The sequence below is a fragment of the Poromitra crassiceps genome (genome assembly GCF_964638095.1).
Source record: "Poromitra crassiceps genome assembly, chromosome: 15".
Taxonomy (NCBI): Eukaryota; Metazoa; Chordata; class Actinopteri; order Beryciformes; family Melamphaidae; genus Poromitra; species Poromitra crassiceps.
This window is the reverse complement of record NC_139634.1, coordinates 17,484,882-17,499,178: the sequence shown is the minus strand read 5'-3', so window position 1 is coordinate 17,499,178 and position 14,297 is coordinate 17,484,882. Positions and strand designations below refer to the sequence as shown.

Here is a 14,297-nt window from a genome sequence, read left to right as displayed (position 1 = left end):
AATCATGTGATTCCACAGCAATCCTTGATTTCGCTGTTACACACACACACACACACACACACACACACACACACACACACACACACACACACACACACACACACACACACACACACACACACACACCACACACATCACAGATTACCACTTTGAATCATCAAGTCACTTGTGTGAAAGTGTGTCTTTGTTGGAGTGGCAGGTTGGCTTATAGAGACCGTCCTTCAACTACAGTAGCAGACCCAGACAAGTGTCCATCCTTTCTGAATCTACCTGCTCCAGCTGCTGCTCTGTATCTCACCCTGACCTCTCACCTGCTGCTCTGTATCTCACTCTGACCTCTCAGCTGCTGCTCTGTGTCTCACTCTGCCCTCTCAGCTGCTGCTCTGTATCTCACCCTGACCTCTCACCTGCTGCTCTGTATCTCACTCTGACCTCTCAGCTGCTGCTCTGTGTCTCACTCTGCCCTCTCAGCTACTGCTCTGTATCTCACTCTGACCTCTCAGCTGCTGTTCTGTGTCTCACTCCTACCTCTCAACTGCTGCTCTGTACCTCACCCTGACCTCTCAACTGCTGCTCTGTATCTCACCCTGGCCTCTCAACTGCTGCTCTGTATCTCACCCTGGCCTCTCAACTGCTGCTCTGTATCTCACCCTGACCTCTTAGCTGCTGCTCTGTATCTCACCCTGACCTCTCAACTGCTGCTCTGTATCTCACTCTGACCTCTCAACTGCTGCTCTGTATCTCACTCTGACCTCTCAACTGCTGCTCTGTATCTCACCCTGACCTCTCAACTGCTGCTCTGTATCTCACTCTGACCTCTCAACTGCTGCTCTGTATCTCACCCTGCCCTCTCAACTGCTGCTCTGTATCTCACCCTGACCTCTCAAATGCTGCTCTGTATCTCACTCTGACCTCTCAACTGCTGCTCTGTATCTCACCCTGACCTCTTAGCTGCTGCTCTGTATCTCACCCTGCCCTCTCACCTCCCTGTGGAGCCAAGAGAAGAGAAAAGGATATTCCCAGGTGCAGGTGCTCCCAAACTCAAGAATGTCACCGCCCACTTTGAAATCTGAAAATCTTCCGGGATATAAATAATACAATATCTCTATTAACTAAATATGGCCACACAGTGCAGTGTACTGTACTGAGTGCACTATAGCTGATAGCCCAAATGATGTTTGCCCTAATTGTACTGAAATGATAACACATTCAGCTAACCAGCGTGCACCTGTCCATATTGAGCTGTGATGAGAAACAGCTGTCAGAAAGCGCGTGAGAGTGAGATTATGGTTATGTAGCACTGTGGCGTGGCTAACGTTAATTAGCAGTCAGCGAGACAATAATTGCTTTTGCTAGCTCAAGCGAGCTCACATTTATTCCAGTCACATTTAGCTATTGGAGCATTGACTGCATACTGGATCTCTGAGGATGGCCACTAGCTTGTAATTCTCATAAGGTAATAATGTAACGTTAGCCGCTCATTAACAGCTCGTTAACAGCTGACGAGGGCTGTGTGCTGAAACGCACCCGTTGTTTGTGCTCGATAGTTGACCCATTTAAAGCTCCATGGCACACCAATCAAACATTCTACAACAAACACAGACAAACACAGATGTTTGATGGTGTGCCATGGCTGTCTGTGTGCCATGGCTGTCTGTCCTTGTTTGGAGATGTTTGGTCAGATTCGACATGTTCAACCCTTGTTTGTCTGTGTTTAGCCCATGGCACACCAATCAAACATTATGTTTGTATGTATAATGTTTGATTGGTGTACCATGGGCTCCGCTGTTTGCTCCCAGCCTGGATAGCCTGCTAACTGTAGCCTATTCTGTCACTTCTGCTGCTGTGTGCGCTTCCAGAAAAGGCGCTTCTGCGGCAAGTTAAGCTAAGCTTTTCTTCTTATGAAATTGATTTTCTCTTATGAAAATAGGGAGTGTTTGCAGACCACTCGCGGCCCACCTGCAGTACCTCCACGGCCCACCAGTGGGCCGCGGCCCACACTTTGGGAATCACTGCCCCAGGGGGAATAATTATCACAGTGCTGTGCCTGTGTACCACTTTACAGTAAGTTCACGTTTAACAGACCTTAAATAGACCTATATAGCCCTGAACATCTGTAGGGATTTGCCGGGGAGGAGATCAGCATTGACAGGCAATGAGCGGCTGGGGAAACTTATGCCAGCCATGTGTTGGTTCGCTGTGCATGGATGGCTAGGCCACGGGGGCTCTGGGGGAGAAGGTATCGGGTTTTAATAATGAGACATTATGTCATGATCACTGAACATCATCCCTGGGGAAAAGGAACCCCTGTAGGCCTGCATGTGCAGATATCTTGTTTGATTCAGCACATCCAGGTCACATTAGGCTCCCCTCCCCACACCGTACGTACAGTATGGCGAGGAACGCTGAGTTTATACAACTTTGGCGAACATAATGGGTGAGATACTTCAGTAGAGGTAGAGGTATATGTTGTCAAAACACATGAACAAATGTGAACAAATGCTCAATGTGGAAAAGGCAATGCAATTACTCCCAATTACAGTTCACCAAAAAATGAAAGTTATATCATCTACTCCCCTTCATGTCAGTTGAAACACAGGCAAGGTTTGCCCATATAACACACAGGGTGTTTGCCAGCACATGGTAACTGGTTTTCTCTCGAGTTGTGCTGGTGTGTTATATGGACAAACTTCACCTGTGTTTAAACTGGCAGGAGGGTGACTTGATGATGACAGAACGCTCATTTTTGGGTGGACTGTAGCTTTAAAGATGTATAGAGACAAGAGTTTGTGATGGAGCAAAGTAGAATGCAGGAAGTGCACGCAGGCAGAGAGCAGAGCATAAAATATGCATTTCCACTCAAGTCTACCTGAACTAAACTTCAAACACATGAGCTCTTGTTTCACTCAGACTTATGCGTCCTAAACTGCCATTTAACTCCCTTCACCTTCGTGGACAGTGTCGGGTGGTAACGCGTAGCCTAAACAACTGCCACTTCAGTTACAATAGTGTGATAAAGTTACCAATAAAAGATGTATGTGTGCTTTTATTATCATCCATCCCTCTAAATGTCAGGTTGAAGATGCGTTAATAATACAATAGCCTACGCTTTCATCATCGTCCTCTCAACCAGCTTATGACAAATTGCTGCAAAGTTGACTTATTTCTTGAAATATTATGGGGAAATATAGCCTATATGGGAAATAGAGGAGAACATCCCATCCAGAGATTTGATGTAGCCTAATCCAGACGTTTTCAAAGTGGGAGGCGGGCCTCCCCAGGGGAGCTCCGAACCGTTTCAGGGGAGGCTCAGTGAATAGAAGTGAAAAAATATTACATTGAGGCTACGTTATCAAAAGGAGATCATAATAGCCTAAATGTGTGTGATTTGGTTAAAGAGATAATTCAGACATACAGTAGTTTTGTGGACTGTTACCATTTCCCCCCACTTTCCCAGAGTAAGAAACAAATTGGCTAAATTCCTTCAGACATACCTTTTTTTTAATGTATTTTGGTGGTGTAGTCTTGTATGTCAAACAGCAATATCTTGGCTCAATTGTTGAGTGTGTGTCTACTGTCTATTAGCTCAAAAACATTACCCATGGGGCAGGAACCTTTTGCCAAGCTTTGTCTGAGGGGAGGCCCACAGTCTCAGACTTTGAAACCCCCTGGCCTAATCGATTGGGCATCAGCGCTGTTTGATTCACACAGAAGCGCATGGCAGAGGTAAGCTGTGTGTGTGTGTGTGTGTGTGTGTGTGTGTGTGTGTGTGTGTGTGTGTGTGTGTGTGTGTGTGTGTGTGTGTGTGTGTGTGTGTGTGTGTGTGTGTGTGCGTGTGTGTGTGTGTGTGGGGGGGGGGGGGGATAAGAGGGTGACGGACAAGTGATGTAACGAGTATCGTAACGAATTACCGCTCCCACTGAGTCCTAAGTACGGTAATAAGTAACATTCATTTTAAGCATCGTATACTAAGTAGCCTAGTAGCCTGCTACTTTCTCAGCGCAGCGAGCGCAGCTCACGGTGCGCCGTGCCTACCTTGCGCTGCCAGGAGCACCAGCACGAGGACGACGGCTAGTTTCCCGAGGAAATCCATCGATATGGGGGCGAGGCGACCTCTCTCTGCTGATAAAACACGGTGTGACCGGCGAATGAGCTCCTGCTGCGCGCAACGGCCCCGCGATTACAACAACATTTCTTCCCCTTGTGCGCTCCCGAGCCTGGAGAGGTTGGAGTCGCCGTGCCGCCGCGCGCTCTCCCGACATCGACATCTTCAGCACGGCCCGCCCCTCCTCCTCCTCCTCCTCCTCCTCCTCCTCCTCCTCGTCCTCCCCACCCCCTCCCCCCCTCCACACACACACACACACACACATGGTCAGAACTCCACGACCCAATTCCCTGCTGACCCAAAGGTGATCCGTTCGTTTGGAAAGCGCAAGTACCATTATTCAGATTGAAATAAGTGTATCTGCATTATAAACATTAATAATCTCACCCCTTTGGCAGAATTGTCCCACTCATTTTCAGGAAAATAAGATTACTTGACTTGTTAAACTGGATATCTTTGCAGAATGAGGAATATCTATCTATCTATCTATCTATCTATCTATCTATCTATCTATCTATCTATCTATCTATCTATCTATCTATCTATCTATCTATCTATCTATCTATCTATCTAATTATCTAAAGAAAACGATTTGAAATTGTAACTCAACTATAATCCAAAGCAAAAGTGATCCGGTTTCAGCACCCAGAACAGCACCCAGAACAGTGATGTTCAACTTTTACCCCTAATGTCCACATTAAAACCACAGACCCCCATGTGATGCGATGTTGTGTCTTGGTTTGACCCAAATCTGATATTTTTGTCACATGACTGTTCGACTGTCTGTATTGTAGATAGACATACAGTGAAACTATGATCAGAACAGTCATTCTTACATTCTCTAATTGTGTTCACTTCTTGTAAATTAAATAATGCTGAAGTTTAACAATTCATCAGTTTGTTGGGGACTTCCTGGAACACCCTCAAGGAGCCCTGGTGGTCCCCGGACCCCATGCATGCTGAAAACCACTGCTCTATTCAAATAGCATACACAGATACACACATGATAACTTCACATAGGCTATTTTTACTGCTGAGCTGTAAATGACCTATTTAGTCACGTAATTGATTTTGCACGCATAACAATGATCAGGCAGCTTACAGCATTAGCTGCTATATAATAGAGTCTTGCAGGCTGCAGTCGACCCGCTCCATATAATGGAAAGCTATTAATGTTTAGCAGCACTCAGCACTATATGAAATTGCACATTTTAATTGCACAACTATTCCAGAGCATGCTGTGCTCAGCTTTAGGCTGTTGCCTCTTTAAGGAAAAAACAAACAAACAAACAAACAATGCAATAGAAGCTCGGGTTGACATGTTTTACAAATAATTTAACATTGATGACTGAAACCTCTGATTGGTAATTTTTGCAGGTATTGTGTTTTGTGTGTTTGCGCTTTAGATCCGGTGGAATCTGGTTCAAAACCTTCAACTGCCAGGCTTGTTTTTCTCCTCCCATTGAAAACAATGTAGAGCTCAATGGATCCTGTATGCACTATGCAGCATCAATATGTTGAAGCATCTCCTTTTCCTAAATTCGTGCGTGCGTGCGTGCGTGTGCACGTGTGTGTGTGTGTGTGTGTGTGTGCATGGATGCATGTGTGCGTGCATGTGAGTTTTCAGCAGCATTAGATGTTTGTATCTCCTCTGCCACACATTCCTCCTAATCCACTTACCTGGCATAAACTCCCATATCTGCTTCTAAGCACAAGTGTGTACACACACACACACACACACACACACACACACACACACACACACACACACACACACGGGAAGAGAGAGTGAGTGAGAAGGAAAAAACAACACTGTCCAGTGCTTCGGGTGGACGCCATCTGTCCCGCCATTTATTTATTTTTTTACAACACATTCCATGAACATTAGATAACCTTCATTATGCTTGAAGCAGGGTGTTGTGTATTCATTCATTCATATTCATATGTTATTTTATTTTTATTTTTATTACAGCATTTTACTTTCAATCACCACAGACCCAGAGTTAGAAAACATCCTGTCATTGCATGAGACAGAAAAATCATTCAATGAAATTGCAAATATAAGAAACACTAACAGTTGTACATAAAGCAAAGTTGGATGTCTGTCAATCAATCCGACTACTACTGAATGTGTCCCAAATGTACAGGTATTGCATAAAAGGAGCATTGTGCATGAACGTATTTGTGTGTGTGTGTGTGTGTGTGTGTGGTGTGTGTGTGTGTGTGTGTGTGTGTGTGTGTGTGTGTTCACGTGTGCTTGCGTGCCAGTGTCAGATTGCTTTGCCTTTCTAAGATGAGCAGAATGGTTGGAGCGAAGCAGAAATGAGGTTCGCCCCGGAGTGTCACAGTCGGTCAGCTGGTGTCGCAGGACGTCCCCAACCGAGGTGACGTCCCGCGCAGTGCTTACCTTCCAACAGAGCAGGCAGGGGGGAAGGGGGGGGGGGGGCACAAAGCCTCCTTCGCCCTCACCTCACACTCACTCTGTCTTCTGCTCTTTCCTGCTTAGGCTCCTTTCTCTCTCTCTCTCTCTCCCTCTCCCTCCTCCCTCTCTCTCTCCCTCTCACGCACACAGCCAGTCAGACTGCTAAATAACAGCAGGCATCTGGTCAGACAGCTCAGACAAAGCAGAAGGACCTGGAGGGCCTGGCGGAGACAGCAGAGCCAAAGGAAAAGGGCAAGTGCTGTGTTAGGCAGGACTGTCCTGGCTCATCCGCATCAAACGCCATATGCACTTCTCTCTCTCTCTCTCTGTCTCTCTCTCTCTGCCTCTCTCTCATTCTCTCTCTCCTCTACTGAACCTAATGTCTCTTCATCTGTCTGTCTTTCTTTTCTTTCCTCCCACCCTCCTCTATATATTATATTGCCTCCCCCTCTTGTTTTTGTGTTCCTTCCCTCTTTCGTACCAAACATATTTTCATTCCGACGGCATAAAATATCGGCGCTTTGTCACGCACCTTGTGCGTGGGATGTTAACGCTCATGGTACCTTTGTGCGTAAGTATGAGTGGGGTTGGGTTTAGGCACTGGTAGCCACTTGGTTGGGGTTAGGGTTTGGATATGGTGGGGGCTCCAGGGGAAGGGTTAGGGTCTCCAGCAGCCTGGTAACCAGTGAATCCTTCATTAGGGTCTGGACGCAAGCCTATCCAGCACTGATTCAGTGACCTATGTTTCACCCACAACTGATTGGTTGCTGTCTGTTGCCAATCATGATTCCAAATCAAAGCTGCATTCAGCAATGTTTTTGTGTTAAAATAAGTGTTAAATGGCTCTATATTCTGACAACAATCACTGAAATAGAGTGTTTGGTCAGTGACTTGAAAGCCCCAACCCCCCACTGTCCTCTATCTCTCTCCTGTAGTCCTGCAGGCAGGGCGGACCTATCTCAGCAAGCGTAACTCGTAGAGACTCAGGGATGGTGGCATTGGATTCGGGGTGAAAAGTTACATAATACTTAGAGGCATCACGATTGGACCTTCCCTTTCTCAGAAAATGTCAACTCTCTGATTGGATCAAAATTGGCGCTGACCTCAAACTATCCAATCAGAGAAAAGTTGAAATTTTCTTGGAAACGGAAGGTTTCAGCAACAATTTTAGCCAGCAACAATTTTAGGGTGCAGGTGTTTCAGGTTAGGGTTAGGGTTAGGGTTAAAATCGTTAAACCGGTAGTCAAATTGTGGGAGATTGTTGCTCACTTCACGGAGATAGAGTTTTTATGCTGTTGCTCATAGCTGTTGTAAGGATATACCTAACGCTACAGAAAAGACCAGGCTAACATTAGTTAGCCGGGCTGCCCAGTAAACGCTATGTAGTTCCAAAAGGAAATAAAACATAACGGTAATCAAAATGCCATAGAAACATCGGATTATCCTCATCGGATAATTTCCCCCGTATGACGATGTTAAGTTGCCAGGCTTCGGCAGCTCGGAGTCTGGTTGCTAGGAGCTGAGATGAACGGCTCCCCCCTGGTTCCTCGTGATCTCCGACAACGAAAATCAGATTTCGTAGTGGGAATCTACATCGTTACTTTTGGCGAGACACAAATTTATAGAACTTAAAGTGCCATATTTACATACTGTAGCTAGAGAGTATTGACTATATACACTACGCATTGTCCACAAAGCTGCATAAAAAAAGTTCAGAGGGGCGGGGACTTCACACTGCGTAGAATCTAGTACAGGAGTTTCGTCGTGTTTTGGCATCAAAACGAATAGTGAGAGAGGAGGTGGAGTCGCTCTCCAGATTATTTATCTCAGTGATCATCCCTGTTATCTAATTGGCACATTCAGCCCTCTACTCTCCACTGAGATACTGTAGGACAGGTCTGTGTGGTGAGCCTTCTGGTGCTAACTGGCTGCCGTGCATCACACAGGTGGGTGCTACATCTCGGTGGTGGATGAGTTGAGTCAATTTCTGCGGTGGAGAAAATGAACAGAGAAGAATAATTAGTTTGAGCATGAAAAGTGGATTGAGACCTTTTGTGCCACTTGTTAAGGGATATCATCCAGTTAAGCAAATATCTTGAGAAATTAGCCTATATTCCTGCAGCTGAGATGTAGATTGAGGATTAGAGATTATAGATTGAGGTCATTCCAACTTTGTTATATCCCACTGTTTCTCTCAGTCTAACTGCCCATGTGTGATTGATCTGTAATACTTGCATGGACAGGAGCTTCTCAAGAACTCTCTTGACCCACGGAGCCTCAGGGTCCAGGCAAACCCTCTGTCCCGTTATTTTCAGCGTGGCACTGCAATACCAAACACAAAGCAGAGATGCAGTCAGCACTAAAACCTTGATCAGCACATCATGTCCATTCCCAAAGCCAATAAAGGCAACACTAGGAAGGCTAAAAGGTAACCAAATCTCCAAATCAACCTGATGGTGGCTTTGAAATTAGGACTTACATTATCTCAGTTTTCTCGCAGTGAGGGTTCGGAGGTCTCACCTCCAACTTAGAGATATGGCGGCCGATGGGTCTGCTCTCCGTCTGGATGCAGTGGCAAAATGTCAAGATCACCACTGTTTAAAAAAAAGAAAAAACTTGGACTTAGTGTGACACAGTGACAGGACGGGAAGGAGGGAGGGAGGGAGGGAACTTTTCCTCTCAGGAACCTGGAAGTATACTTCCAGACTCATTCCTCCAGCTCTCTATGAGAAACTAACCATTAGTTCATGATTAGCTAATGGCCTTTAATCATTAGTTAATCATTAATTAATGATTAGTTAAAGTCAGTTCTGAGTATAGTAGTTAAATCATTAGTTAAAGTCACTTTGTGAGTATAGTAGTTAATCATTAGTTATAAGCACTTTGAATTGCCTCTGTGTATGAAATGTGCTATACAAATAAACTTGACTTGACTTGACTTGACTTAGTTAATGATTAGTTAATGATCCGTTTGTGAGTATAGTAGTTAATCGTTAGTTACTCTTTTTGTGTACCCTATTGTAAAGGGATGCATCATACTCAGTAGTTAATGAGTACTGAATCATTACTTAAAGGGACAGCTCACCCTAAAATCCAAAATACATATTTTTCTTCGCACCTGTAGTGCTATTTATCCACCTAGATCATTTTGTGTTAGTTGCCTGAGTTTTGGAGATATCAGCAGTAGAGATGTCTGCCTTCTCTCAAATACAATGGAACTGGATGGCACTTGGCTTGTGGTGGTCGAAGTGACAAAAACATACATTTGAAAAACTCACCAGCAATGTATCTTTCCAGAAATCATGACCCGGTTATTCAAGATCATCCACAAACCTTGTTGTGTGCAGTTTCATGTAGGAACTATTTTCTTTAGACCGAACTACACCCACTAGCTACTAGTTAGTTCCTACATGAAACTGCTCACAACTAGGTCTGTGTTATCTTGGGTAACCGGGTCATTATTTCCGGAAAGAGACATTGCTGTTGAGTTTTTCAAATTTATGTTTTTGCCGTTTTGAGCACCACAAGCCGAGTGCCATCCAGTCCCATTGTATTGGAGAAACAGCAGTAATCTCTACACCTGATATCTCCAAAACTCAGCAACTCACACCAAAACGATGTAGATGAATAAAAGCACTACATGTAAGAGGAAAAACATGTAATTTTGGATTTTAGGGTGAGCTGTCCCTTTAACTATTACTTTCCATTAGTTACTCTTTTTGTGTACCCCAATTGTTTTAAAGGTTTCGCATCAACACCAATTGGCTGGCCGGCCCCCGGGGCAGATTCTGGGCTTCTGGGTCCAGCTAGGTCCCAAGCCGTTTCTGGATGACATTTGGGTGATGATATCATCACTGCGTCACAATGGGAATGTCACCATCTCAGATGACATCACAATAGGGTCTGTGACACCGTCGGCAGTGTGCGAGCAAGGGCTATAAGTAGCACACGCTCCAGGACCAGTGCAGTGTTTTAGTTCTGGTCTATGGCTTCGATATCCAGGATTAAGGAAGGGGACAACCAGGATGAATGGAACAGGAATCCAAGGCGGACTTCAGCCCAAGACAATTTAGGAGGTGCTGGTGTAATAGCGAAATTAATTAATTTCGCTATTACACTGGTCAACACCCAGTTGGCCAGCGGGTTAGGGGAGAGAGGGGCCTCCATCACACCCTTGCCAGTGTGCCTGCGACATTGCGAGCTTCAAGAACTGAGCCAGGCTCAAACTTAAGGATAGAACAGACAAGTGGTGAATGCAAACAAGAGTCCGGGCCTTTCAAACCTGTTACGAACTCTACAACACTATAACGTAAAGTGAAACATCATATAGCCTACCTAACAAATAAATGAAAACAGAAACAGGCACCAGAAAAGATGGACGTACCAAACTAAGTTTTCGAAGAAGTTATTGTAGAAACTTAGCAGATTCATAATATCACATCTTTTACAGAAGCTTTGCACCCAAAAATTAATCGAGGGTTAGGATTTTTTTGCCGCATATTTTTGTGGTAGACTGTTTCCGTCTCCTTGTTTACGCTCCCAGGTCCAGAAGCGGTGGAAACAGCTCCAGACTATTTTCTTCCTAAAGGCATGGCCCGCCCTACTCTGCCTCGATTGGCTAGTAGTATTGGGTGCCTGCGTTGGTTGGTTGGGTAAGCCAATCAGATAGATGCAGAGTAGGGCAGGTCCTCCTTTGCCTTCCTAGGATAAAAAATGTCAGCGTAAATTACAGTCTACCTACTTCTCCAGCGACCACTACACCACTGCATGTAATCAGTTACTTCCCAAGTCTGGTGAAATGGAAGATTTCGCATGTGACTTTTTTGTAAGGGCAGTGCATGAAGATGGCAGGGTACAAGGCAAAATGGTACAGTATGGAAAGCACAGAAAATAGATTACCTTTCCGGGGGCAGTAGTCATCCAGGATCCACTGGGCACTAGTCAAGTTGCACTCATTCATCTCTCTGGTCATGTTTTCTATGTGTCTCGCTAAGTCGCACTTCTCTGTCTTCAGCTCCAGGATGTCTGCAGTCAGGTTACTGTTAGTTTCATTCACTTGTATTTGCAGCTGCAGGATGTCTGCAGTCAGGTTGTTAAATTGTATTTGCAGCTGCAGGATGTCTGCAGTCAGGTTGTTGATGAGGCACGTTAAGTTTTGATTCTCTTCCAGCAGGGCTGTCTGGTTTCCTCTCAGCTCTCTCTGGTTTTCTCTCAGCCCGGCGTTGATCTCAGAAATGACCGAGGTAACTACAGTGAAGGAAACAGGGAGATCTCTTGGCTGTCAGATCAGTCACATCATAATAATTTGTTGTGCTGCTGCGCGACAAGTTAATAGAAATAATCTGACATCAAGTTGGCACAGAAAAGTACATGTATTCCCTCTTGACACTCTAACCCTGCACCCTCCCTTGATAAACAAGTCTGGGGCAGATAGAATTGAATCTGAACATTAATACAGACTTGTATATTCTTACATAATAGAGGGAGAAATGTTAGGTTACTCACAGTAGATACGAGGAGTTATGATTCCTATCAGTATCACCCAACACACTGCAGTCCGCCATAGAAAAGTTTTTAAACGGGAGGGACAGCTCTCATCTAGCAGAAACAACAAAGAATCATGTCAGATCAACAGGATGATTCAACATTTTCAGTATAAACAGTTTCTTGTAAATATGCATCATGTAGGCTACAGTGTTCAATTTTCAATGTTCATCAATCAATGGTCAAACTCTCATATTTTGTAGTTCCCATGCATTTGGTTAAGATTGTGATGATTAATTAGAAATAAAATATGATTAGGGGGCACGGTGGCGCAGTGGCAGCGCTGTCGCCTCACAGCAAAAGGTCCTGGGTTTGATTCCCGCCTGGGACACTGTGGGCATTGTGTGTCCCCTTTTCCATGTCCTCAGTGCCTACTGAGGCACTCAGGCTATTGAGGCACTGAGGTGGGGATTAAGGGCCTTTCTGTGTGGAGTTTGCATGTTCTGCCTGTGTTTCCCTGGGGTTTCCTGGGGGCACGGTGGCTCAGCGGTAGAGCTGTCACCTCACAGCTAGAAGGTCCTGGGTTCGATTCCCGCCTGGACCTGTGGGCGCCGAGGGTGTGTCCCCCCCACATCCTCAGGTGCTCAGCTGGGCTATCTCGTCAAAAGGGCCTTTCTGTGTGGAGTTTGCATGTTCTCCCCATGCTCCCCAGGGGTTCGTCCATACAACATCGGTATGGACCCCCACTAAAAACATGCAGAAGATCGTCATCTGACCAGTGACGACCGAAGTTTGTCCCTGGGCGCTGTACACAAGAAAGCTGCCCACTGCTCGTGGCCTGCCCACCGGAGGAAGGACAAGCCTGGATGGGATAAATGCAGACTATATTTCACCGGTCACCGTCAGCATGAGTGTGTGTGTGGCCGCATGCATGTGTTGGGTTGTCGTGTGACAAATAAAGACAGGTTTGCCCATCTAGTTCTTCTTCTAAGATAGGAACTCCCTGCTAAAAAAACATGCAAAAAAAAGTGATGATTAATTAGAAATAAATTATGCTTGTGTCATTTTAAAACAAATTTCATTACAATCATGATGTTTTTTTTTTTATATAATTGAATAATTTACCTGAAATGGCTTGACTTTGATCAGCAATGCTTCCCGTTATATTAGCATAGACAGCTTCTTCAATGCTTCCAGGTGTATTAGCATAGTCAGCTTCTTCCTCAATTTTGTCTGAACAATTAAAATGTTGAAATATCTTATGTAGCGTATCTTTTTATTATATTTTCAGAATTATGCACAGTGTGTTGAACAGATAAGAAAACTCATAATTCACAAGACGGACTTGGAAAGATTGTTTCTAAAGGGATGAAAACATTTAAACAAGATGTGATGTAGTAAAAGCATCTTACCTGCAGACAGAGAAACATTAGGGTTTTTGAAAATAACAGCCGGCTCCGGTGCTTTTCTCTTCATCCTGCACAGATCAGTTGTCTCAACGCTGACAGAGTGACAGTTTTATTTGACACTGAAGGTCCTCTGTGTTTGGTATCTGCTTTGAGGTGTTGTTATTTCTGGTTTAGATTAGCTGATGTTATGTTGCTCTGATAAGCATCATCATTTCCAGAGAAAATTGAGCAAGAGGCTGACTCTGCTATTGCAGTAGGATGTGAGTATTATGAAATCATCAAATGTTATAGATTCATTTATTCCTCATTAATCATTATGTGTGATATGCACGCACACAGTGTCAGAGACAGAGGGTGGGAGAGAAGGGTCTGACTGATGGCCTGACCTGCGCAAACCTGCACCGCTTACTTGCAACACCTGCATGGATGTGATTTTTACTGAAACTGTTGAACTATTAAATCATGTTGTTGAGCAGAGGTGCCCAAAGTCTATGTATTATATTTGATACACAATTTACATTCAAAATCAAAAATACATTTTTGTAACAAAAACACTACACTTTTATCTGCTCAACGGTAATTTTATTAATTAGATTTAGAGTTTATTGTAAAAAAGAAAAAACATAAGACACCTGCCTGACAGAAAGAGCATGCAACTGTTTAACCCTACCCAGAGCAATTTAGAGAGAGAGTGGCGTCAGCGGAGGACCAAAATGCATGACTCATTAGCCAATGAACAGCCAGGAAAGGGTCTCCCGCTACTTTTGAATGCTAAAATAAAAGTTGATAATGTACAATTTGATTCTAAAAAAATACCTTTCAAATTTCAACACAAACTCCATTTGAGCAATTTCCATTTCGCTGCAACTCAACAGTG

At 44.5% G+C, this 14,297-nt stretch overlaps 2 protein-coding genes across 2 annotated transcripts in view; both read right to left on the bottom strand.

Moving 5' to 3' along the window:
* LOC310790492 (neuronal acetylcholine receptor subunit alpha-3-like) overlaps positions 1 to 4,093 on the bottom strand; it is a gene marked incomplete at both ends in the record, with an annotated part of 21,649 nt that extends 17,556 nt beyond the window's left edge. The window contains one exon of the mRNA XM_083652193.1: positions 4,036 to 4,093. Within this exon, the coding sequence (XP_083508319.1) occupies positions 4,036 to 4,093 (58 nt within the window). The remainder of the gene's footprint in view (positions 1 to 4,035) is intronic.
* Positions 4,094 to 8,239: 4,146 nt separating this feature from the next.
* On the bottom strand, positions 8,240 to 13,487 carry LOC310790091 (uncharacterized protein; the record flags this gene model as incomplete). The annotated part of the gene is made up of 6 exons (XM_083651783.1): positions 8,240 to 8,272; positions 8,759 to 8,849; positions 9,007 to 9,121; positions 11,427 to 11,774; positions 12,033 to 12,125; positions 13,424 to 13,487. 6 exons carry the CDS (start codon positions 13,485 to 13,487, stop codon positions 8,240 to 8,242), a joined length of 744 nt encoding a protein of 247 aa, XP_083507909.1.
* Between the last annotated feature and the right edge of the window lie 810 nt (positions 13,488 to 14,297).